This window comes from Fundulus heteroclitus, chromosome 8, assembly GCF_011125445.2.
Source record: "Fundulus heteroclitus isolate FHET01 chromosome 8, MU-UCD_Fhet_4.1, whole genome shotgun sequence".
NCBI classification, from domain to species: domain Eukaryota; kingdom Metazoa; phylum Chordata; class Actinopteri; order Cyprinodontiformes; family Fundulidae; genus Fundulus; species Fundulus heteroclitus.
The window spans coordinates 27,743,447-27,767,613 of record NC_046368.1 but is presented as its reverse complement, the minus strand read 5'-3'; the positions used below and the strand labels follow the sequence as shown (position 1 = coordinate 27,767,613).

At 39.4% G+C, this 24,167-nt stretch overlaps 2 protein-coding genes across 2 annotated transcripts; both read left to right on the top strand.

The window, feature by feature from the left end:
- The first annotated feature begins 8,576 nt into the window (after positions 1-8,576).
- LOC105931131 (proteinase-activated receptor 1) lies at positions 8,577-12,409 on the top strand. The gene is made up of 2 exons (XM_012869677.3): positions 8,577-8,874; positions 10,618-12,409. The coding sequence occupies exons 1-2, from the start codon at positions 8,793-8,795 to the stop codon at positions 11,862-11,864; spliced, it is 1,329 nt and encodes a 442-aa protein (XP_012725131.2). The 5' UTR covers positions 8,577-8,792; the 3' UTR covers positions 11,865-12,409.
- Positions 12,410-16,969: 4,560 nt separating this feature from the next.
- LOC105931134 (proteinase-activated receptor 2) lies at positions 16,970-23,329 on the top strand. Its single transcript, XM_012869684.3, has 2 exons — positions 16,970-17,157; positions 21,266-23,329. The coding sequence occupies exons 1-2, from the start codon at positions 17,088-17,090 to the stop codon at positions 22,327-22,329; spliced, it is 1,134 nt and encodes a 377-aa protein (XP_012725138.2). The 5' UTR covers positions 16,970-17,087; the 3' UTR covers positions 22,330-23,329.
- The last annotated feature ends 838 nt before the right edge of the window (positions 23,330-24,167 follow it).

The following is a 24,167-nucleotide window of genomic DNA, read 5'->3' as shown; positions in this document are numbered from 1 at the left end:
CCTTTCCTGACAAAATAGAGAGCGATAGGCTAGCAGAGGAAAGGACAAACTGGTTTAAACATGCAAATGTGTGTTTGTAACAAATAAAATGAGGAAAGGTGTGATATGAACTTATTATATTCCTTATATATTTTGGTACTGAATTTCTTGTGTCTCTCTGCCATGTCTTTGTTGTTCATTATGTTCCAAAAGGTTTTACCATAATACATTATTCCTTTTGGTTTAGGTACTCATTTATTTTCTTGTGTTCTGTTCCCTGTGTGTTCTGCTTTGTTGCCTTTGGGTAGTATTTGTCTTTTACTCTTGGTTAAATGTGTTCTCGTGCCCTTAGTCCCATTCATGTCTATTAGTCTTCCTCCCTTAGTCTCCCTGTTTACCTTCTGTTTCTACTGCTCCAAATATCTTTTGATTTTCACACTTGTATCCAATCACATTCTCCACTCTTCCTTCAGTATTTAAGTTCATTATTGGTCACCGTTCTTCACTGGATCCTCCCATTATTTCCCTCTCCATTTTCCTGTCTGTTCCTCTGTTTCTCTGCCTGTTCTCCCCATGTTTCCTGTCCTGTACTTCTCACAGCTTTTGAAGGTTCAATATAATCAACATCCTCATCATCCAACGATTCTGTCAACACTAGGGTCTTGCACCAAATCCACGCCAAATGATATCAGTATTGTTTCTTCATGAGTCAATATTTTATACAGTAGAACCTCCATTAGCTCCAAATATAGCTGCAAGTCATTTGAGGCATGTTTCTAACCTAACCTGCAAGCTGAATTCTCGCGGTATTTGCGTGTTCAGAGACACACAAGAATTCATCTTGTATCGTTTCCGCTTCAACCATTTGTGACTGTACCAAAAATGGTTCAGGCCAATCACGCTGCAGAATTATAGTTTAAGGCGGGACATACTGCAGTGACAAAAGCAATAGCTGCCGAGTCATCCTCCTAACCATAATAAACATGACAGCGTAGGAGGAAGCATGCATTGCTGCTGTTATCACACATATTTAGTAAGATTCCATGATTTCTTCTTTAAAAGAAGAACAACAAGAAATGCCTTGACTAGCTTGACTTGTTGTAGTTTCTCATGATGTCTGCTGCTTACATTTTCATTTAATACCGTGATTGGCTAAAACCAACCTTTAGTAGGCGGGCTCTAGGTGTCGCTTCGCCCAATCAGGGCAGGAGGTTCTGTTGAATGTCCCTCCTTTCCCCAAACGGATTTGATAAGAGCAGTCCCAGAATGATAATGTGATACACATGATCAATTTGGCTTACCAGGTTAGTATGTTTCTGCTAGAGAACAAAAACAAAGCCCATATTTCTATGTGAATTAGCTCAAGCTCAGAGTCCATGGGAAGAATTCCTGAAAATCAGTTTTCAAGTTTTAACCAAAGATTCTCTATATAATTAGGGTTGCAAAATCAAGAATGTGTGGGGTATTTTATTTTTTTGTGTGTGAAATCCCCATTGTTTTTCTGTCTTCATACATAACCCAACATGTTGTACCTTCTTTTTACACTGACTATAGATATCTCTTTCATGACTAAGACAGTCAACCCCTAACTACAAAAAGTGGGACTTTAGAATGCTCACCCTTTTCTAAAAACTCTGACTCAAAATATTTCTGAATATTCTGGGGAAGCAGTAGTGTGTATCTTACTAAAGTCCTCTCTTCAATTCAATTTTTGTTCAATTCAGTTAGCAAAAAAATTTGTCCTCACTGTACAATGTCTTATGTCTTATGAATTGTGCAATAAAATGCTAATGTCTTAGCATTTTATTGCACAATTCATTTGGTTCATTTGAAAGCCATTGCTTCTTCAGTGCTGGCAAGTGACCAGAGGGCAGACTCAACAAGCCTTTGTTGAACATGATGCTATCACCAAGATGTTTCTGGGAAGTGACAGCTTCCTACTGGAATGCAGTGTTTTTCTAATTTCTTTTTGACAAAACTCATAAAAACACATTTTGGTGATGGCATGACATACTTTTCCAATAGCCTGTCTGTTGATTAAGTTTGTAGTTTTGCTGTGTTATTTTGCAGGGAATATGCTCTTCAGAACCCTATTATTTACACCTTTGTTGCTGAGTGTGTCTCCGTAGAGAGCACATGAACATCAGTGCTCACATTTTGAATTGCTATGCCACCATGACTACCTTGGCCACTTTGAGAACATCTGTGGTTCAATCACATCTGGATAGTTAGTATGAAATTTCAGTTCCTCAATTTCATTTCAGTTCAATGTAGGTCAGTTTATTCATAGCCAATTCACAATATCTGCAGCTTGCAAAGTTTAAACCTGGTTGCAGAAATTAGACACATCTTAGTAACATTTATGTCTCTCCAACTTTATGACTAATGAGCTCAGAAGTTTACATGGTTCAACTTGAAAATGTCCCACATGTGTACATTATCAAGTAACTAATTGTCCATGCAATGTCTAATTTTATATCGCATTATTGTGTGTTTTGCCTTTCATGTCAATCACATCCCAATACACAATACAAAGGCAAAATAATGCTCTGTTAGTGGCTTACTACTCATGTAACGCTGTAGTGTGCACAGTCTGAACACCAGATAAGCCAGAATGCCACAGAGCTTTTGGAGCATGTCATAGTGGTTAGAGCAGCGCGCTTGCACTCAGAGAAGGATGCAAGTACCCGGTTTGATCCCCAGTGCCGGCATTCTGGGTCCCTGAGCAAGACCCTTAACCCCAGAGCGCTTCCCGGGCGCCGCACAGTGGCAGCCCACTGCTACCCTAGGGGATGGGTTAAAAGCAGAAACCACATTTCGTTGTTTGTACTTGTGACACTGCAATGACAATAAAATTTAATTCTAAAAAAATTCTATTGTATTCTATATAATTATGGCACATCAGGGCTGTAGCCTTCACACACCATGTATGTATGCATCTGTGCACCATACAGAATTATTTCAACAGCAACTCAGATATTTCTGCGATGACTTGAGAATATATTATAAATTTGATACTGTCCAGATGCTTCACTGACATTGGTGGGCTGGATGCTCAAACCAGAAGGTTAAACTGACAGGGAGACTGTTAGTTTGAATAATCTGGCAGACAAATGTCTGATCCCTCGGGGGCACTTACAAACCTAATCCTTAAGCATGAAGGGAAAAATAACAGAACCCGCCCTGATGCACATTTAATGTCTGTTGTGAAAGAAAATCTTATTACTTTCCTATATTATCAAGAAGGAGATTGTTGATCTTCCTCCAAGTCAGAATCAATTACATTCTTATAAAAATTGAGAGCAAGTTACAAAACTGAACATAAGTCCCAGAAGGGGTTCTGGTCTGTTCTAACAAAATCAAGAACACATTAACCATCTTGCTCTCTAGCCCGACATCTCTGAGTCTCTCCCTCTCCAAGACAAAACAAAGTTGACTGTGACTCAGCGGCTGCTGTGAAAAACAGATAAACACAGTTATACAATTATATAGCGTCATACTCCAAGGCTAGAATAAAGTTTTCACACAACACGTTCACTGAAAGACTTGCACACGTGGAGAGAGAGGAAACAATGTGAGAGAAACTTTTGCAATTTGGTTGAAATCGGTTTGCCTTCAGATGGGTTGGGGCTGGGTTTTCTGTTGTCCAGATGTGCGTGCAAGGGCAACAGAAAGGGAACGGACAAATGTTCTTTTGGGGAGTCATAAAGCAAATGAGAAAACAAAGGTAAGGTTTAAGAACAGTCCATCTCTTCCAAAGCAGAGCCCACGTGCATAACGGGTGAACTTGCGATGACGGATGTCTTGAGGATGGTGGACTTCAGTAATGAGTAACAGGTGGGGACTGGAGCTGACTTCAGTCAGGCATGCTTCAGAGAGAGAGTAGACAAAACAAGCAACCAGATTGTAAACAAGCAGGGTGTTCGGGGGGGGGGGGGGGATTTCTTACATAAAAGTGAGTGTGAAAGTGAGCAAAAGGGAGAAAAGTTCATGAAAAACAGCCCACCTTGAGGAAGGGGTTTTGGGAGGAAAGTGACATGCTTAAAGTCGGCGAGATCAGATTCTCAGGGGATATAAGGCTATTTGTGTGAATGAGTCAGCCCGCTCTCATCCTCCCCCGGTTATCTTTCAGAGAGTACATATCCTGCCTCCTCCCTCAGAAAGTTTTTCCCCTTACACTGACAGAAAATAAATCTGTGCATTTTTCTCATAGTGCAAAACAAACACATTGTCCTTTTCTGTTAGTTCAGTCTAGCAGCTCCATGACTACGTCAGACACAGACATGCGGGTACAAGTCTCCTGTTTTCAAAGGCCTGGGGCCTGATTTTCATTCGGGGGTGGGGGCTACCGTGTCATGTGATTTACTAAAATTAGATGGGTTTACAGTCTGAACATCTAGTTTATATAAGCAATAAACAAACTATTTGCTGTGATGGACAGAAAAGGAAGAAACCCAGGAAATCAGTTTCTGTGAAAATGTCATGAAAAATATACAAATTTGAAACAGTAAGTCTTCGCTCTAGTCAAAAATTAACAATTTGTTCCCAGAGGTAACTAAGAAAGAAAACAAGACTTAATTAAAAAACAAAACCTATCATGAACGGAATAGGTCATTTGCTTTAAACCAGTATGTCAAATGCCCTGTGTAGTTACCCGTTCCTTCTGATATGATTATCTGTCTGCTACAGAGGAAGTCCTGCAGCATCTCCAGGGATGCTCTAAAACGTTTCTTGTAAGCAACATTGAGATAATGTTGTGTTTATAGAACTACCCCCCTCCCCCCTAACCCTAACCCCCCAGTTAGTTTTAGAGGTAGTGAAGACCTCGGTTTATACTTAACCTGGAGATTAAATGTTTGGCTCCAAGACTACAATTTAAAGAGCAGAAAGAACTAATGAAATGAGCTTTACGTTATATTTTAAATTAGACTCCCTTCATTGGACTCATCTGTAATCGTTTTCATTTTGGTCACCACGCCTTTTTTGCTATCACAAATAAACCATACATCATTGAGATTCCATGCATCCATCCGTTGTCTACACCTGGTTACCCATTAGGGGTTGTAAGGTGGGGGTTGTAGTCCGGTGCCTATCTCCAGCGGTCACTGGCTAAGTGGACTGCACCTTGGACAGGTCACCAGTCTGTCACAGGACAAGACTCTGAGTCTCGTTACCATTTTGGAGACCTTATCCGTTAAAACTATCCTGCTGAAACTAATCATACCTGACACTCTTCTCTATCCTTTCTGCTCTCCCTGCACTTACTCCTTTCCCTCTGTTCTGCTCTGACCATTTTGTTCTGCTTTGGATGGTTAGGCCCCAGATTAAGCCCCAGCGCTTAAAATCATTCTCCTTTACAACATGCATTGCTTCCAGCCTCACTCTTCCATTGGTCTCCATCTCATGCAAAATACATTTTGTCTTTCTGTATGTGACTTCCATTTTTCTAACCTCCACCTTGTGATGACTCTCCTCCAACCGTTCCCTACTCTCACAAGGGATCATGAATAGTTGTCGGCAAAGACTGTAGCCCATGGTCATTATCTTTGCAAGCAACAATGGGCTTGGAGCAGTTCTTTGATTAAATTTCACCCCCACTTCAACCAACCAATCTCACTGTTCTTGTGCAGGTCCTGCACCAACCTAAAATACTTTTCTGCCACACCTGATTTCCTTGTGTAGTACAACGATTCCTGTCTTGCCACCCTATCTACTCTCTCTAGAGACAAGACACAGCACATCTTCCTCTGATCTTCTATACATTACAAGCTCAACACTAAAACCATATATTACATCTTTAGTGCTCTTTCTCGGCACAACACGGTATTACTGCTCAAAGATCCTTACCTCTATTCATAACATAGCCTCTACAACTCATTCCTATACAAGTAGACGTAAATACTAAAAGGAAGGTTAATGTAAAAGAAAATCCCTGTAAAAGAAAATCTATATCAAGGTCATGGGGGCTGGTACCTACTCCAAGCAGTTAAGGGATGAGAGGCAGTGCACACCCAGCCATTGGTGGCATAGGCAGTTGCCTAGGGCAGCAACGTCTGAAGGGGCTGTTGAATTTCTTGAATGAATTTGCAGTGTGCCTGAACTAATCTTTCCTTTCTAACTTGTTTCTTAACCCAGTTAAAGGTATATAGCCACATTATATGCCTATACCAAAAAGACTAAAATCCAGTCGATTTTGATGAAATAAGGCTACATACTTCAATGTCCGTCCAGATAGTGTTTTTTAGCCTAAATAGATCCCCAGCAATGGGCGCGATGAGCTGACATAAATATTTGTGGTGCCATATACCGGCAGTACTGCAGAACTATTAGAAAGCCAGATGATCGCCATTGACACGGCTACTAAATAAGTCCCGACCAAGCCGACAGCTCGGCGTGGTTGAAGACCAACCCAGCCTGCTCCTATTTTAAGTTCCAGTGAGTTCTCCCCTGAGACTCCTTCCACAAAATCGAGGAAAATTACAGCTTCGGCTTGTTGACCAATTGAATGCATGTGCAATGACGTAACCCTGGTAACATGATATTTTAATGGTAAATATACACAGAAAAGGCTATATTCACTAAAAAAAAAAATTAGCAAAAAAAAAAAGCTTAAAAGATAAAGATAACAAATTCTACACCAACAGGACATGATAATCTTTCAGAAAATCGTTGTATACAACCAGAGTGAGATACTGGCGTATAAAGTTTAAAAATGTCAAATAACGTGAATATGTACCTTTAAGATAAATAAAGTTAGCAAAAGGTTCTGTTGTTTTTACAAGCTGATGTTAGCATTATCTGTAGCTTCTGACTGAACTCTTTTACTGTTTGCTTTCCACCTGAAACAGCTGTGAACTGATGTTGGAACCGTCTCATATGAAATTACATGGGCTGTATTTGCTCTTTGAATAGGAAGAATTTATTTTTGACCCTCTCAGGTCAAAAATAAATTAATAATTGTTGTTGTTTTTTTATCTTTACACTATATCAGGCCCATTATTATTTTAAAATTTGCATCCCTTTGATGTCCAAGCAGCCAAAGGTATTTTTATTTTTAATTAATGTGTACTTGTTAAATGTGAACAGAATATGAGGGGGACCTTCATACCTAAATGCAATTAATAATGTTCAACTGATTTAGCATTCATGTTCTTGGACAGTGATGAAACCCCAAGAATAAAACGCATACACATAGAATCCCTTAAAAGCTTGCTGCTTTAACGGGTCCTGTGCCGCCATATCGCCTTCATACAAATGTCTCCCAAGGTCAGTTTGAATAATGAAGTACGTAAACAAAAATGGTGGCACCTCTATTCAGGTGACATTCAATATGTTCCTTTATACATGCAAAATCTTGCTTACCTTCCACATGAACCTTATTTCAACACTGAGTACATTTAAATCTCAGATGATGCTGATTTATTTGCCTCTTTTCTAGAAAAAAAATGTTTGGGTTACTACAACAAGACATCTCCTTTGACGTTGTCTGTCTGTTGCCATTTGTTAAAAAAGCTGGCACATCACGACTATATTAGATTTCATTGTTTTTCCATTTCACCACTGAGGTGAGGGGTTACTCTGACAAGTCTCTACCTAAATGTGGTTTATCATTATCTTCCATCTCCTCTTACTTTTTATCTCAAGATGTAAAATACAACTTGAAAACCATTTAATTCATCTGCTTTTCCCAGAGGGAAAAGCAGATGAATTAAATGAGACAGAGACATTTTTATTTATTTTCTCAGTATAAAGAAACCTCTAACACCTATTTTGAAATATTACCCTCCATTCTAGAAGATAGAACGGACTGATTAGGATTTTTGCAAATGTCAAGTAGTTATTCTTGAAATGTAAAAAAATTGGATCAGAAATAATTAATTTAATAACATAGAGGTGGAACCCATGTGGAAGCATGCAGATTCACACAAAGATTTAAAAAAAAAAAACACATAAAGACAGAAAGTAGGAATCAAAGAAGGCATGGTAATGGCAAAAAACTTACAGCATAAGAAAAAATATTGTAGGCTAGTTTTTAAAAATATCATACTCTAATTCAAAGAAATGTGCATCTGAGTAAGATAACTTAAGAAAATGTGCAAAATGTGAATGTATATGTGCCAACAAAAGTAGCACTACATTTCCAAGGTCATACAGTAGATTGAACCTTTGGATATATGCATCCTTTGGGTAGCTAAACATATACATTCATGTTCTAGACTAGTAAAAAAAAAAAATCTAAAACTTATGATACTTTTTTAGTAAATAATAATAAACAATACGCAGTTTTTGGAAGGGGTTATGCTAATAGATCTTTAGAATATAAGAAGTTTGATACTTGTTTTTGCACTGTCCAGACTTGATTAAACATCCACGAGAATTACAAAATAGTACATTGAATTCAGTGGTTGCAACGCGACAGTTCACGGATGTAGATAACGGCGGTGGCGAAATGAGCAGAACATTTTAAACATCAGCAGAATATGTAGGAGAAAAAAATGCGGTAGGCTACAATTTATTCACTCGATTATTTGTTCGGCCTTGATAATAGCGCGGTACTTCGTGGTCTAGTTGTTATTCTGTGACGGGAAGGCTGACCTCAGGAGAAAGGAATGTGTGCAGCGTCTGGACTGGACAGGGCCACTTTGGGCGGAAACCACAACACGCCGGCAGCATTTAGAGGCAGCTTGTAACCGCGGAGGGAAGGAACGTGGGAGAGACGCGCAGAACGCTGGGAGCGGACGCAAGGATTATTAACTGCGGTCCAGTTTTTGGCATTTAGTTTCAAATAGAAGAGCCAGGATTCCGCCAGCAAGATGCCTTTAGTGGATCGGAAATATTTGCTTTTGGTTCTGGGTTGCCTCTTCTCTGCTGCTGCGTCGGCTTCGAAAAGCAACGGTAAGAAAACCTGTTAGTTATAGTCTACTGAAGTTAATGAGTTAAAGGCGCACCAAACAGCGGGTGGCCTTTCCGACGCTGTGCTGCTGTCTCATTTTGCACATTAAGAAGCTTGTTTTGGGGAAACACTTTAGGAAGCCAGTGTGTTTTTGTTTTGTTTTTCTTGTAAACTAATATCTCCTCAGAAGCTGTTTTTCTGTATTTTTTTTATTTAAATCATACATCCTGAAAGAAGTCGGCGAAAAAAAATATATGATCATTACAGGTGGTGCCTGTGTATTTGTACGTTTTTACATTAATATTAGCTTTTTCTTTCTAAGAACATGCATAAAAGTTAGATTGCATTTTTTCCACATTTCAGAAATGATAGTTTTTTTAAAAACGTTTTGTTTAGTGTTGGAAATGAAGGGGGGGAAAAAACATGGCGGTCCAAAGTTGAATGTGGCCCTACATGCCAGGGTCATGCAACTTTTCCGATCGTGGCAGCCATATTTGCACTTAGTAGAGCTTATATAAATCTCTTTTTAGAGACACAAATTATATATGACCTTTTTGTATAAAGACAACTTATCATTATTGATGAATATATATTGTACAAAATGATGTTCATTAATAATGAACACATCATTTTGTTTCTAGTTTAAGTGTTAAATTGTAGAACAAATATAAACCTTTTGTTAAAAGAAAGTGTGTGGATTTTCTTCTATGGGATGTTGATACTGTATTTGTGGAAAATAATGTAAAAACAACATGTTTACAACCAAATGGTAAGAAAAATGGATCTGAAAAAATATTTCTTGCATTTGGTGACATTTTTCTCTGGAAGTTCAATGCAATTATTCCATTAAGTAAACCTGTATTTAGTCCTACCAGGTGGCTTGCATTATTTGTTCAATAAATGGCACTTAAGCTAAGGTGTTTTGGCTTTAGGCCAAGCTGCCACCAACATGTTCTTCTATTTCATACCCATGTGTTGCCTTCGTGTCCCTTTCCACTTATTTTATGTTCACGTTAACAAAACATTGGCGTACGAGTTTAGTTCCTGTTTTAAGTTCATGATTTTCTGATTTATAAACAGCAATGGTCAGTAAAAAAATGCCTAAATTTCAGGGCACAAGGTTATAATATACATTTATAGTTTAAATTGTTCCAGTACTTATCCCTGTATGCGCTTGGTTAAAATACCTCAACTAACCTTATACTGATGGATATTACAAAAGATTACTTTAAATTGGCTATTATCAAAGTAAGTACAAAACTCCCTCTGGCCACAAATTGACACATGATGGATACAAAACATCCAGCTGTAGACGGAATTATTTTGTATCTGGAAAAGTCCCGTCAGAAACTACTAAAACTGGCAAGATGTGAAATGGCAAAGGGGTGAAATAAGCAGCACTATTTGAGGCTTTGTGAGAGAATTTCACTGGGGCCTATTTTACTTGTGCCTCAGGTTGGCTCTGTATGACAATGTATTTTAAAAGATATACTGCGTATTTACGATCCAAATCAAAGTGAAATGACTTATAATTATGTCGGTCAACCATAATTTTGTTTGACAAAACCAATTGGAGTCTGTCATGAAACAGTCAAAAGCTGCCAGAATGTCTCTTTGAATCCTAAGTTGATATCAAAATAGAAAATACTCATGCTTATGCATTTTCTGTTCTATTTCTGTGTGTTTACTTAATTAAATAATACAGATCCTGATTATATATATATTTTTTTTGTTTTTTCCTTCAGCCACAAATCCACGGACCTTTGTCATTCGTCGCTACCCATCCACAGATGAGCCAATAGATATTCCTACTTATGAAGGAGATGATGATGATGAGCAGCTGAACCCTCGTCCAAACCGTACAGTGTTGAATGGAACAGAATCTAGATTTGGTCTCTCTGATCAGGCACGTCTGTTTCTGACCGGCCCCGTTTCCACGATCCTCATGCCTTCCTTCTACACCTTGGTGTGCTGCATCAGCGTGCCCATCAACTTTGGCGCCGTAATGGCCTTCGCTCTGGGTATTCGGCCCAAGAAGCCAGCAGCCATCTTCATGCTGAACCTGGCCTCCGCCGACCTGCTCTTTGGCCTCACGCTTCCCTTCAAGATCATCTACCACTTTGAGGGCAACGACTGGATATTCGGCTCGCTCCTGTGCCGAGTAGTCACCGGCGGCTTTTACTGGAACATGTACTGCTCCGTCCTTCTCATAGCCTGCATCAGCGTGGACCGGTTCCTTGCAGTCGTCTACCCTATTGACTCCCTGGCTTGGAGGAGGCCAAAGAACACCATCATAGCCTGTGTAGCCATGTGGGTCCTGTCCTTCGCTGCCTCTCTGCCTCTTGTTGTCTCCGACCAGACGGTTCACCTCGAGGAATTGAATATCACCACCTGCCATGACGTCCAGTACCACGATGAGAATTTCTGGTTGCACACGTATTTCATTGTCATCTTTTTCTCCCTATTCCTATTGCCTTTTATCGTCACAGTGGGGTCCTACGCAAAAGTTATCTGGAGACTGAGCAGTGTGCCACGTGGGCTTCCAGGCAGCTCCCGCAAAAAAACAAGAGCTGTGGTGATGGCCTTGACGGTGTTGATGATTTTTGTCCTGTGCTTCATGCCTACAAACTGCTTCCTGCTGGCACACTACTGGCTGTTTAAGGGACTCGAGGACGTCCGCGAGGCCCCCGACGGCTCCTACGGGTTCTACTTGATGTTTTTGTGTTTGGGCAGTCTGAACTGCCTCCTCGATCCCCTCGCCTACTACTTTGGCTCTTCCCAGTGTCAGAGACAACTGTCCAGAATGCTGAAGTGTAGAAGGTCCACGGAGAAGGGCAGCATCACCCATTCGTCGTCTGACTCGTGCAGATCTAGCACCAGACCCATTCTGAAACACAGGCACACGGAATCCTCCAAAATAACATCATCTGTAACCAAAACGGACTCATTGGAAGCAAACCTCGACAGTCAGTACAATAAACTGCTGGTCTGATCACGGTCACCCTGAGGAGGGGATAGGGGGGCCGTTTTAACTGAGTCTTACCTCCTGACGTTTGACGTGCAGAAACACAAAGTTGTGAAGTAAAGGTTACTCCATGCGGTTGAATACTTAGTGTTCAGAACTCCGTAGGAATGTTTTTTTGTGAGATTTACTTAAAATGGAAGTTAACCAAACTCCTTGTGCTACTAGAAACGATAGATATAGATTTGTTTCACAAGGAGAACTCTACACTCCCAGATGTAACATCCAGGACCTTAGTGAAGCTAAATCTGTTATTAAATGTAGAATTTGAGAAGGACATGCTTTACTTTTTGCACTGTATATTTACATTTGCACATATTATTAGATATCCATTAAGTATGTAAACAGGCTGTTACATTTTTTTTATATATATTTTTTAGGATTTAAAATGAGCTTAGTTTTAAGCACTCTGTAAAGCTATTGACCATGTATTATCTTTTTACAAATGTATACCTTTTATTACGCGTGTATTTTTTTTATATTTTTTCATCTCTAAATAAATGTTTTAGACCCAACTTTGTCCTGTTTTGAAGCCTATCAAGAAACTAACACGTGTAGGCATTTTGCAGTGGGCCCTTTTTTTTTGAAAGATAATATTTTGCTGCCACCTGCTGGTCAGACATGTAAGTTGTAGATTTCCCGTCTTCTACTTCATTTAATACTTTCACAATTGTCAAGAACAGGAGAAAGCGTGAAGAGGCACATATTCCAAGTGGCATTAAGTGCATTGTGAAATTTCTATGGTTAGTGATTATTTGGGGTTCCCTGACATCCGCTTGTGTTTGCATGCCATGTTTTGTCAAGTTTAAAGTCAATATAACCATCTATCAGGAGATTTTAGACCACTTTAGTTACAATCAAAACTATTTGAGTCAAAACTCCTTAACTAGAAACACACATCTACTAAATAATGATGGAAAGTAAAATGCAAAATGATCAATTGAGAATAAGTGAGCAACTGAAAAATAACAAATTTGGATCGGCACTTTCTAGACATTTAAGCAGGTAATCATAAGGCTTCAGTTCGATTCCAGCATGGAAACCACAGGGATCTCAATGGCCACACTGATCAGCAGGGATAATTGTCAGACAGCACCAGCAATTACAGTTTTTTTCAGTCACTAACAAGCGTTTGTCCAATCGGTTGTCACATTTTCAAAACTCTAAACAGTTTCTTAAGCTGTACGCCATAATCAGTGACATTAAAACAATAAAAGGCTTGCGATATTTCAGTTGATTTGTAATGAATCCAGAATGTATATGACATTTCATGTTTTTTAATTGCATTACAGAAAATAAAGAACTTTATCACAATATTCTAATTTTCTGAGACAGTCCTGTATATAAAAGGAGGACTTTGACAAGCGATGATTTTGGAAAAAGAAACATAAAAAGACAAACACTGTAATGTCTGGACGAGTAAGAGCAAGGGGCCCAGGGAGAATAGCAGGCCCAAGGAGAGGGCAAGGTAGAGGTGTAAGAATGCGGGGTGGTGGCACTCCAAGGACTCCAAGAACAGTAGTCAGTGATGAAATTTGTGCCACTCTCATTGACCATGTAATCAACCATGGTCTTTCACTAAGAGAGGCTTGTGAAAGAGTGCAGACCAACTTGAGGCGGTCAACGGTTGCCTCCATTATACGCATCTTTCAACAAACCAACAGGTAAGTATTGCATTTTACATGGATTGTTTCTATTCTCACTTGACATGTCAATAAGGTCATACAGTAATGCATATGTTTAATTTTTTTTTGTCCCTCTAAAGGATGCAACGTCTTCCACCCTCTGTGGGAAGAGGAAATCTCCTCAATAGTGATCAAGAGCTGGCCATTGTAGAAATAGTTGTTGCAAACAATGCAATAAAACTGTGAAATTCAAACTAGGATGGTGGAGGACCATGGGATATTTGATAACATCGATAGCATCAGCCTCTTGACAATTACACGGACATTATCCAAACACAGAGTGCGGATGAAGCTGCTCTACACTGTTCCCTTTGAGAGGAACAGTGAGAGAGTCAAGGAGCTACGGCGACAATATGTCCAGGTATAGTGTATATTCAATTCAATGTCCAGTTCTATAAGCTTTGCACTTTGCAAGTAGTTAGCCTACACAGTAATAGGTTACAGTACAGTATGGATTGTAGTAATGACATGATTTACATAAACTTTGTTTCAGAGAGTTTTGGAATTGGAGGCCAACCAGGCCCATCATGAATTCATATACATAGATGAGGCAGGATTCAATCTGGCCAAAAGGCGTCGACGTGGACGAAATGTAATTGGAAAAAGGGCCACAGTTGATGTGCCAGGACAGAGAGGGGCAAACATTACCATGTGTGCAACAATTGCAAGATTACTCCTTTACAGATGTCAGGTTGGACCCTAAAATACTGAGCGCATCCTTGCCTTTCTCAATGATCTCCACCAGCGCCTGTTTCCAGAGCAGGATCGGGAGGGTGAAAACATGAGGACCTTTGTAATTACCTGGGACAATGTGGCTTTCCATCATTCGCAAGCAATAACAACATGGTTTGAAGTTCACCCAAGACTGGTAAGTCTCTTCCTTCCATCCTATTCACCTTTCCTCCACCCCATAGAGGAGTTCTTTTCAGCATGGAGGTGGAAGGTTTATGACCATCAGCCACATGACCAGATGTCCCTCCTTGAAGCCATGGATGCTGGCTGCAGGGACATCACAGTTCAGGATTGTCAAGGGTGGATGTGACATATCAAGCGGTTTTATCCCAGGTGCATTGCCTTGGATAATATCAGATGTGATGTTGACGAAAACATGTGGCCTAACCCTGAAGATCACAGAGATTAGATACAGCAATGTTGTGCTTTTTATTATTTTTTTTAGCTCCCCCAATATTTATCTGGACTTGTTGCTGTTTTTTTTTTTGTTGTTGTTAAAAATCGTCTTGTATGCTTCACGGATATTTTTTTCACTATGAGAAATACTGTAAAACGTTTTCTGTTCTATCAAACCGTGTTTCTACTGTACCTCCTGTAGTAAACAGTAAAGAAAAGAAAAAAAAACGGATTTGCTTTTTACTGGAATGCTTTTGAATGTGACCATTACTGTATATGTGGGCATACAGTTATCAAGCAAGAAATTTAGTGTAAAAACGGTGGAACGCACGTTTTTCATGCAAATACCTGTAAAACTGAAACATAAAAGTCTATGTAGTTTTTGTAAAGTCAACAATAGCCAGTATTTTGAAATCTGGTGTATTTTGATTGACTGCATATACTTTGTGAAGTGAAAACAAGTGTCATTCTTTGACAGAATAATTTAATTTTGAGTCAGATTTCCAGTGTTTTGGTAAAGCAAGTGTGTGCAGAGAAAAATGTGTTCTATTTTGAAATGAAGAGTTAGTATATTTTAACACAATGTGTTTTTGAGAAGAAAATGATCCATTTGGCCAATTGTGTTTTGTAGGTGTGAGTCTGTGTTAAGAGTTTAGAAAAAGTATCTGAAGTATGGGTAAGCGCTTCTTCGCAATTGAAAAAAACTGTAATGGGAAATAAACAAAATCCTTGAATCAAATTGGAGTATGTAAGTAGAAATGGAACATTAGTGTTATAATAAACATTTATGATGGGTGTTGAGGGAGCACTGGGGAAGAGGGACAAAATCAGGCCACGTTTGGATGAATGCAGAGATGTTTACCATCTAGCCACAAATAATTATCTCCCCAAACAAAGAGTACTGTATATATTATGACTTGGGTCATCAAAAAGACATGTTACTGTTAGTTCAAAGCAGTGGCGGTTCTAGACCAAATTTACCAGGGGGGCCAAGGTGGGGCCAGTGTTTTTTCACAGGGGCACTGAACAAAAAAAAATAAAAAAAATAATAATAAAATGGCAATATTTAATATTTTAATATTTATATTTGAAAATTTTGCCCCAAGCTCAATACAGCTAAAGCTAAATGTGAAATATCTTAAGTTTTAAATTATTTTTAAGTAGAGTAAAACTGTATAGGTAAATAATAATAATAATAATAATAATAATAATAATAATAATAATAATAATAATAATATTGGACAAAGCGACCAATCAGTTATGGTTTCTTTTCCATTGCAAATAATTATGAGAAGTGTATTTAATATCATGTCTTTACTACAGGGGCCATAACAGGGGCCAGGACCATTTCTACAGGGGCACGGGCCCCTGTTGGCCCCTGTCTAGAACCGCCCCTGGTTCAAAGACATTTGATAACAGCAAAACACATTCAAAACAGTATTTACCTGCATTCTAATAATGATGAAATCCATAACGTATATCTCTCTTAATTCTGGGGAATAAATGTAATTGTCGTTCAAGGTGAGGCATGAGTGACCCGGGACTACTTAGTTTAACGCTGTAGAATCAACGCTGTTAAATCTGTGCGGTTACCTATCTGCGCCTGTAGATGGTGCTGTTTTACCGTTTATAAAAACACGTCATCCCACCATTATTTAACAACGAGCGACGTGTGTACACAACTGCCCTGAGCGGCAGTATTATTAAAGAATATTGAACTATTTCCTGGAGTTTTTTTTAAAATCAGAAATCTTATCCACGTGTCTTTTGAGCACATAATTATTTCTAGTTAAAAAATAGCCCGGCTGCAGTGAAGATTAAAGAAAAGCACCTGGTTACTAAATAATTCTTAAGTCAGCTGACATGCTGTCCTCATCTAGTGAAACAGGACTGCTTTATTCTTTATCTTTTAAGTGGCCCTAAAACACTGAATTTTTAAATGAAATGTTCTGTCTCGGCTGATCATTTAAAAAGAGGAATAAGGAAAGCTACGACTCTTCAATTGCGTCAGGTGATCAGTTCAGATGTATAGTTGTACTGATCACTGATTAAGTAAATGTGTAAACGGGTTAAACCAGTTTAAGGATCTCACTGTGTATGGAATCGCCTCGTATGGTTGGAAGGTTGGCCATCAACAAACCCCCCTTTCCTGGAAAGCAGATAACGCATCTATATACGTAAATCTCTCCTCAATTCTCAGGCGTGTCACCCTCCTGGGGGCGGGGAGACGGGGTCACGTGAGCCTGTGACATCACACAGGTGTCAAAGCAGGTTTCTTGTGCATCCCGGTAGACGTACGGCCGGAATCACAGAGCATCGACGGTAAACCGCGCCCGCTTTCATTCCCGACCTGTGTGTTTTTTCTCCACATTTACTGGCCATGCCTTTGAGGAGACAATGGCTTCAGATCGTCCTGCTTCTTGCTGTCACACAATCCTGTCGGACACAGGGTAAAGTCTCCTCTTCTTTGTTTGAGTTTTTATTTAACTGTTATTACCCCAACAGCATTCATTGGGGACAGCACACGAACAGGGAGGCTGTGCTACAGGTGACGCAGACCTGCAGGTAAACAGGTGCTTACAGCCAGCGGTCTAATGGGGTACATGTTTGGATCGACACACATGTCTCTTCAGCTTTCTGTTGTGCTACCACCATAAACTGCGTTGCTTTTTATTTGGAGTAGGCTATATGTGGTAGATCAACACAAAAGTAGTTTTAAAGTGGCAGGAGTTTGGTGTTTTTATCTGTACTTTTATTTGTAATGCCATTATGTTTTGTACTTGCTGCATTTGGCGTCAGCTCTCGTGTCTCTACCAGGTTTGCAAATAGAAAGACTAAATTGTTCTTCCTTGTTCTTCTGGACATAAACAAATTAGGCTCAGTCCAGTTTGATGTGAGAGTTTTTTTTTTAACCTCAGTTTCCCAGATCATCTGGATTGGATTGAGGTCTGGACTTTGACTGGGCCATTTTATCACATGAACATGCTTTGAACTGAACTATTTGCGGATGGCGCTAGAGCGGCACTACGTTTATTTCTAATTAAACTTGTGAAAATGATGTAGTCATACAGGCAAATGTTACAATTACTTGATTATGGTACTTTTAATAATAAACATGAAAAGTGAGCATGCAGAAGGATCAGACTTTTCCAACATAAAGCTTTTAAAACCAATACTTACAGTAGGTAATATTAGGCCTGAGCGATAAATCGATGTAATCGACTACGGTAATATGAATTTACAATTTTTAAGAATTTAATTTTTGGAAAATCGTGATTATTTTGTCCGTGCACTCATTGGGCTTTCATAAAGAGAATAGCATGCAAACTTTAATGTACTCATTTACTTAGTTTTTTTGTAAGTTAGTTTGAAGTTACACAAGTGAAGTTGTGCAAAAGTTGTCTAGCAGCAAACATCTTGTATTTTTCCACTGTTTACAGTGCCGGGGGGGCCGCCATCTTATTTTACAAGCATGTTTCACAGCTTGTATTTAGTTGCACTTTGGATTTAGGTCAACTCCCAGACAAAATGCTTGACATACAAGCAGGTTTAAAAAATAATTTATTTTTGTGAAACGAAAAGTAGTAAACCAATTAATTGGATTTGATATAAGAAAATTGCAGATTGTATTGTTTTTAGCCAAATCAGCCCTAGGTAATATTTGTTAGAACAAAGTATTCCAGGTGACAATATCTACTGTCTATAAAGGGGGGTGTTAGTTAAGATATAACTCAAGTAGAAGTGAAAAGTATGATACTGTAGAAGTGCTCCAAGAAGTATGTTTTTTTTTGTTGTTTTTTTTCAAATGGTTAAACATGTAAATGTAACTAGTTGCTACCCACCAACTAGTTGACCTGCATTGGGCTGCAGGTCAACCTGTAGGTTCAGGGTCACAGTCCTGTTGGAAGGTGAATCCCTGCCCCGGTCAGACTTTGGTTAGTTTAGACTCAGTTTTTCTGCCACACCTAGTATTTTGCATGCCCGCTGCAATGTTCAGTTTTAGACTCTCACTCTGATCAGAGCTCCTTTATCCAGATACAGGTATACATGTTAAAAATAAATAGAATATTTTGCAAAGGTGCAATATTTCTTTCCCAGTCATCTCAGAGTATATAGAGTCATTATACAAAGAGTGATATATTCCAAGCTTTTGTTTCTTGTAATGTTGATGATTATGACTTACAGATAATGAAAACCCAAAACATCGTGGCTCAAAAAAGTAGAATATTGTGTTCATTATTGGACTTGGAAACTAGTGGTGTCGCACCCTAATCAGCTAACTAATTTGAAACACAAAGGTTTCCTGAGCCTTTAAACCTTCTCTCAGTCTGGGTCAGTAGGTTACACAATCATGGGGAAGATAGCTGTCATTGACACCCGTCACAAGGAGCATAAGCCATAAAAGGTCATTGCTGAAGAAGCTGGTTGTTCACAGTTCTTTATCCAAGCATATAAATGGAAAATTGAGTGGAAGGAAGAAGTGTGATAGGAAAAGATGCACCAGCAACAGGAGAACCGCAGCCTTGAAAGGATTGTCAAGCGAAATCCATTCAAGAATTTAGGGGAGCTTCACCGGAACCACACACGGAGAGAAACTAGACATGGGCTACACGTATCTTAGAAAAGAACTGGACTGTTGCACAGTGGTCCAAAGTCCCGTTTTCAGATGAAAGTAGATTCTGCATTCATTTGGAAATAAAGGTCTCATATCCTGGAGGAAGAGTGAAGAGTCAAATGCAGCCATCTACCAGTTGTCAAGAGAACGATGAGACACCAGAACCACCAATGCTGATGACCTGAAGCCAAATATCAAAACTTCCATTATACTGATGGAGTACCACAGGCTGATCGCCTCTGTGCCACGGCAAATTGGTGCAGTAATTCATGCAAGAGGAGGCCCAACCATGCATTGAGTGCATAGAAGTAGAGAACTTTTCGGAAGCCTGACATTTGTACTTAGAAAACCCTTTCTTGATTGGTCTAATGTGATATTCAAAATTTCTGAGACACTGAATTTTGGGTTCTCTTCACCCGTAAGCCATAATCATCAAATATACAAGAAATAAAAGCTTGAAATATTTTACTGTGTAATGAAGCTCTATGAAATACCCGTTTCACTTTCTGAACTGACTGAAAAAGAATATCTAAAAAATATTGCCCTTTTTACTTAATAATCTAACTTTTTGACCTGTACCTGTATTTGCTGGTACCCGTCAGAAATTGCAAATAAAACTTTTTATGGCTTTCTTCAAAAAAAAAAAAATAATAATTCTAGTCACTCTCCCATAAAGTTCAGATTTGTGGATTGTATGGTCAATGATTGTCCTTTTAATGGATTCTGCCATCTCATCTGTGGATCTCTGCAGGCCCTCCATTGTCACCATGGAGCACTTGGCAGCTTTTCAGGTCAATTACCCAGCCTGTCGGTTTGGGTAGATGGTTATGTCTTGGTGGGGTTCGAACTGAGTTTTGAAAAATTTTTGCTCCTTAAAATTTTCTTCTGTTCTTTGCCTTTTTGTCCCACTTAAATGTTTCAGATCATCAAACAAATGTATATACAAAAAGCTGTTTTCAAATTATGATTTCATTTGTTATGGGGGAGAAAAGCTTTCCAAAGCCACCTGGTCCTGCGAAAAAGTAATTGCCCCCTTTTTAATTCATTAACTGTGATTAAGCGACATTTTATTTTGAAAGATTATTACCCGCCCTGTAGATGTAAAGAATAATAAATAGTTCTGATGGCTGACAGATATCGACAACAAACACATCATCTAGTCATCATTCAAGAACAGCAGAAAGTCATCAACATATATCAAACAAAACCATTTTTTAAACTTTGGACGCAAGTCAGCCACATAGAGAGAGATACATCCTTAAATGGAGAAAACATGCAGCAGTAAAGAACTTTCCCAGGAGAGGCTGCTGAACAAGAAAGACTCCAGCATCACAACATATCAGAAGCATCAGAACATCTATATCTAGTTTTCTGCAGAACTCTGTTGACTCAGTTAATTTCAATGTTCAACAACAAGCAAGAGAGAGACTGAGCAGAATTGGCCTCCATGGGAGAGCTTCAAGGCCACCACCATGAATATTAAGGCTTGTCTGACATTTTGCGCAAAACATCTTGATGTCCCCCAAAACGTTTTGGAAAATATTTAATTGATTGACAAGACAAAAGTGGACATGCCAATTAGAACCTAACCAGGTTTAATGGGGCAGGTACTTTTCCAGAGGGCCAGATTGTTTTGGATAGTTCTCCCCCAATCAATTAAAACAATTTGTGTTTACTCAGGTTATTTTTATCCAATAATAAAAGCATGTGTTTAAGAAATACATGTCAATCTGTAAGGGATTTATCATGGCAGTGTTTCTTTTTTTCTCCCATGTCAGTTATCCACTACTTTGCGTTGGTCTAGCTCATACATTCCCAATAAAATCCACACATGTTTGTGGTTGTAATGCACTAAAATGTGGAAAGGTTCATGTTTTATAAATGCTTATTGCAAAAACAATAACTTCCATATCATCTTATATTTTCATGCTTTGACTTCACAGTGAGCACCAAAGGCTTCACTGGAACGGAGACCGATGATGGGTCAGTATGGATCGGCTCTCAAACCAGAAAAGCCCTCGAGAGCCGTCTTACAACCGTCTTCCTCCCCGTCATCTACATCCTGGTGTTTGTCACCGGGTTGCCCACCAACGTCTTGGCTCTATGGGTCTTCCTCTTCAGGACCAAGAAAAGGCACCCCTCATCCATCTACATGGCCAACCTGGCTCTGGCGGACCTGCTGTTTATTGTCTGGCTCCCCGTGAAAATAGCGTACCACTTCAATGGCAACAACTGGACCTATGGAGACGAGCTGTGCGAAGTGCTAGTAGCGTTCTTCTATGGCAACATGTACTGCTCCATAGCCTTCATCGCCTGCATTAGCGTCCAGCGTTACTGGGCTGTGGTCTACCCTATGTCCCAGAGGCACAGTAGCACCGTGTTAGCGGTTTCCATCTCGGTAGCTATCTGGGTGCTGGTGTGGCTCACTTCCATCCCCCTCTACATGTATCATCAAGTCGTGAACATACCACTCATGGACATCAGGACCTGCCACGACGTCACCAGGCCCAGTGAAAAGAAGATTGCCGCTGGATACTTTTTGACGGTGGGATTGCTGGGTTTCGTCGTCCCCTCAGTTGTGTGCATCATGTCCTACGTCTTCATGCTCAAGGCTCTGCGGAACAACATGGGGGACCCTACCATTGCCAAGAAGCGCCGCAAGGCCGTGGTCTTGATCATCACCGTCCTGCTCGTGTTTATAATCTGCTTCACCCCCAGCAACATCATGCTGCTGGTGCACTACATTCTCCTGCTGGGCGAGGTCCCAAACAACCTGTACGGGTTTTACATCACCACCCTATGCCTAGCGAGCCTCAACAGCTGCCTGGACCCTTTAATTTACTACTTCATCTCCGAGGACTTCAGGGAGCACGTAAAGAACACGTTCCTCTGCAGGAGTCAGAGGACTGTTGAGAGGAACAAGGTCTCTTTCAGCGCTCTGAAGTTCTCCAAGAAGAGCAACTCGTACACTTCCAGTACGCCAAACACGAGGAGCAGCGACTGCTGAGGGGTCATTGTTACGCTCAGGTTTAAGAGAAAATGAACCTTGAGGTTGAGCAGTTTTAAACGGGTCTAGAAACATGATCTGTTTTAATCTCCTTAAACCTTCTGCTCTTTCAAAGTTTGGGTGTTTTTGGAAAGTTATTTGTACAGACTTTTTTTTTTTACTTATTTAATCCATTCTCGTAAATGCCTCTTCATTTTATTACTCTTTATAGGATCACTTTGGTCATGTTAAAGATGCTCATGTTATAGTTTTGTAGAGTGACTGTAGCCTTTTTTGTGTGCCACAGGACTTTGAAGCAACCTGTTGAAGGGCAACTTTTACCTATTAAATGATACAAAACTAAATGCATAATCAAGTTTGTTTGTTTTTTGTCTTTTTGTTGCATCGTGTTTTTTAGCCTCTCACAATATAACACACAAAAAGCACGGCACCAAAGCGATGTTCCAGCAAATTTTCCTGTTAGTCATTTTACAGATTTCAAATCTGTAAATTACAAAAATAAAATAGATTATACTACACCTCTGCTAAACCTTCTTAGCTGCTTTCTACCATGGTCAGTAATTGCATGTTTAAAAATACCAAGGAACAAAAAGGGAGTCACTGGCCCAACTAGAACTTAATATTGGGTATTAAATCAAGCCAATCTTAATTCTAGCATGGATAAATCTTTCATTTACAGTGTGAATGTGCTTTGAATTCAGATCAGAGCCTTATAGTGGTTGGAAGGACACGGTCATCTGCTGTCTACGTAGATGTTTTAATTCGGTGCCGTGCCTCAAACTCGGCCATTTCTCCCTTATTTAGTTCTGACTGAGGTCAGATATTTCAAAATCTTTCTTCTCCCTCCTCCTTTTATCTGTAAATGTATCTGTGAACAGCATAGCAAAACTCAGACACAGTATATCATGCTTAGATGGATACATGGGAAAAATATTGTATTCATCTGTTTTTCCGTTGGATTAAAAGGTACAAGTACTTCTATCAGGAAGCTTACAGCAAATGTTTATCTATTTTTTTTGTGTGTTTTTCTAGATAAGGTTTGTTGCATTTACCAGTTTATATAAAGTGGCATGTGCTGGTTCCTAATGTTAAAAAATGTGGTCTTTTCATACATGTCTTTTTTTGAGTAAAATGGTTCAGTCTAGTACGGGACCTTTCAATATTTACCATACTAATTTTAATTATAAAGCACTTTAAACACCCACAGGACCTAAGTGCTATACACAAGATACAAAATGATCAATCATAAAGAAATAAGCAAAATGGTATATAAAAGTAGTAATAATATTTCTCATGTGTCGATTTATACTGGTCTAACTGACCTTTTGTACCCACTTAGAAAAACTGATGAAGGAAGCACTTGATCTACTGTGTTTTTTTTTAGTGGCCTGAAATAATGTCTCCATATAAAATCAACTGGCAGGTAGTAGCCTCTAGTTCTATCAGGGGTGACATACTCAACCAAAGACCAATACCACTGTCGGAGGCAATGGGGTGTAATATACAATCTGGCTGAACATTAAGGGTAAATGAAATTATTTGGGAGGATGTAGTAATATGGAGTGGGTGTTTGTATTAGAGATGGGGCAATTTTAGCTGGAGCCAATATAGTCCTTAGAAAAATTTCCATTAACAAGTCAGATTTAATTGAAAATGGAAATGTTTGTTCGACCATTAAAATCCTTGATGTGGCCACTCTAGTTATCAGAAAATGTATTTGTGGCCACCCCATGTAGTTATATCATCACTACTCTTTGTCACTGAGATACCTTTTGAAGGTGCACCGTTTCAGGGTTTTGCCCAACTGCGCTGGATTAGATGTGTAGAGACACATCTCT

Coding starts and splice junctions, on each gene's coding strand:
- LOC105931131 (XM_012869677.3), top strand. CDS start 8,793: ATGCCTTTAGTGGATCGGAAATATTTGCTTTTGGTTCTGGGTTGCCTC. Junction 8,875..10,617: donor GTCGGCTTCGAAAAGCAACG/GTAAGAAAACCT, acceptor TTTTTCCTTCAG/CCACAAATCCACGGACCTTT.
- LOC105931134 (XM_012869684.3), top strand. CDS start 17,088: ATGCCTTTGAGGAGACAATGGCTTCAGATCGTCCTGCTTCTTGCTGTC. Junction 17,158..21,265: donor ACAATCCTGTCGGACACAGG/GTAAAGTCTCCT, acceptor TTGACTTCACAG/TGAGCACCAAAGGCTTCACT.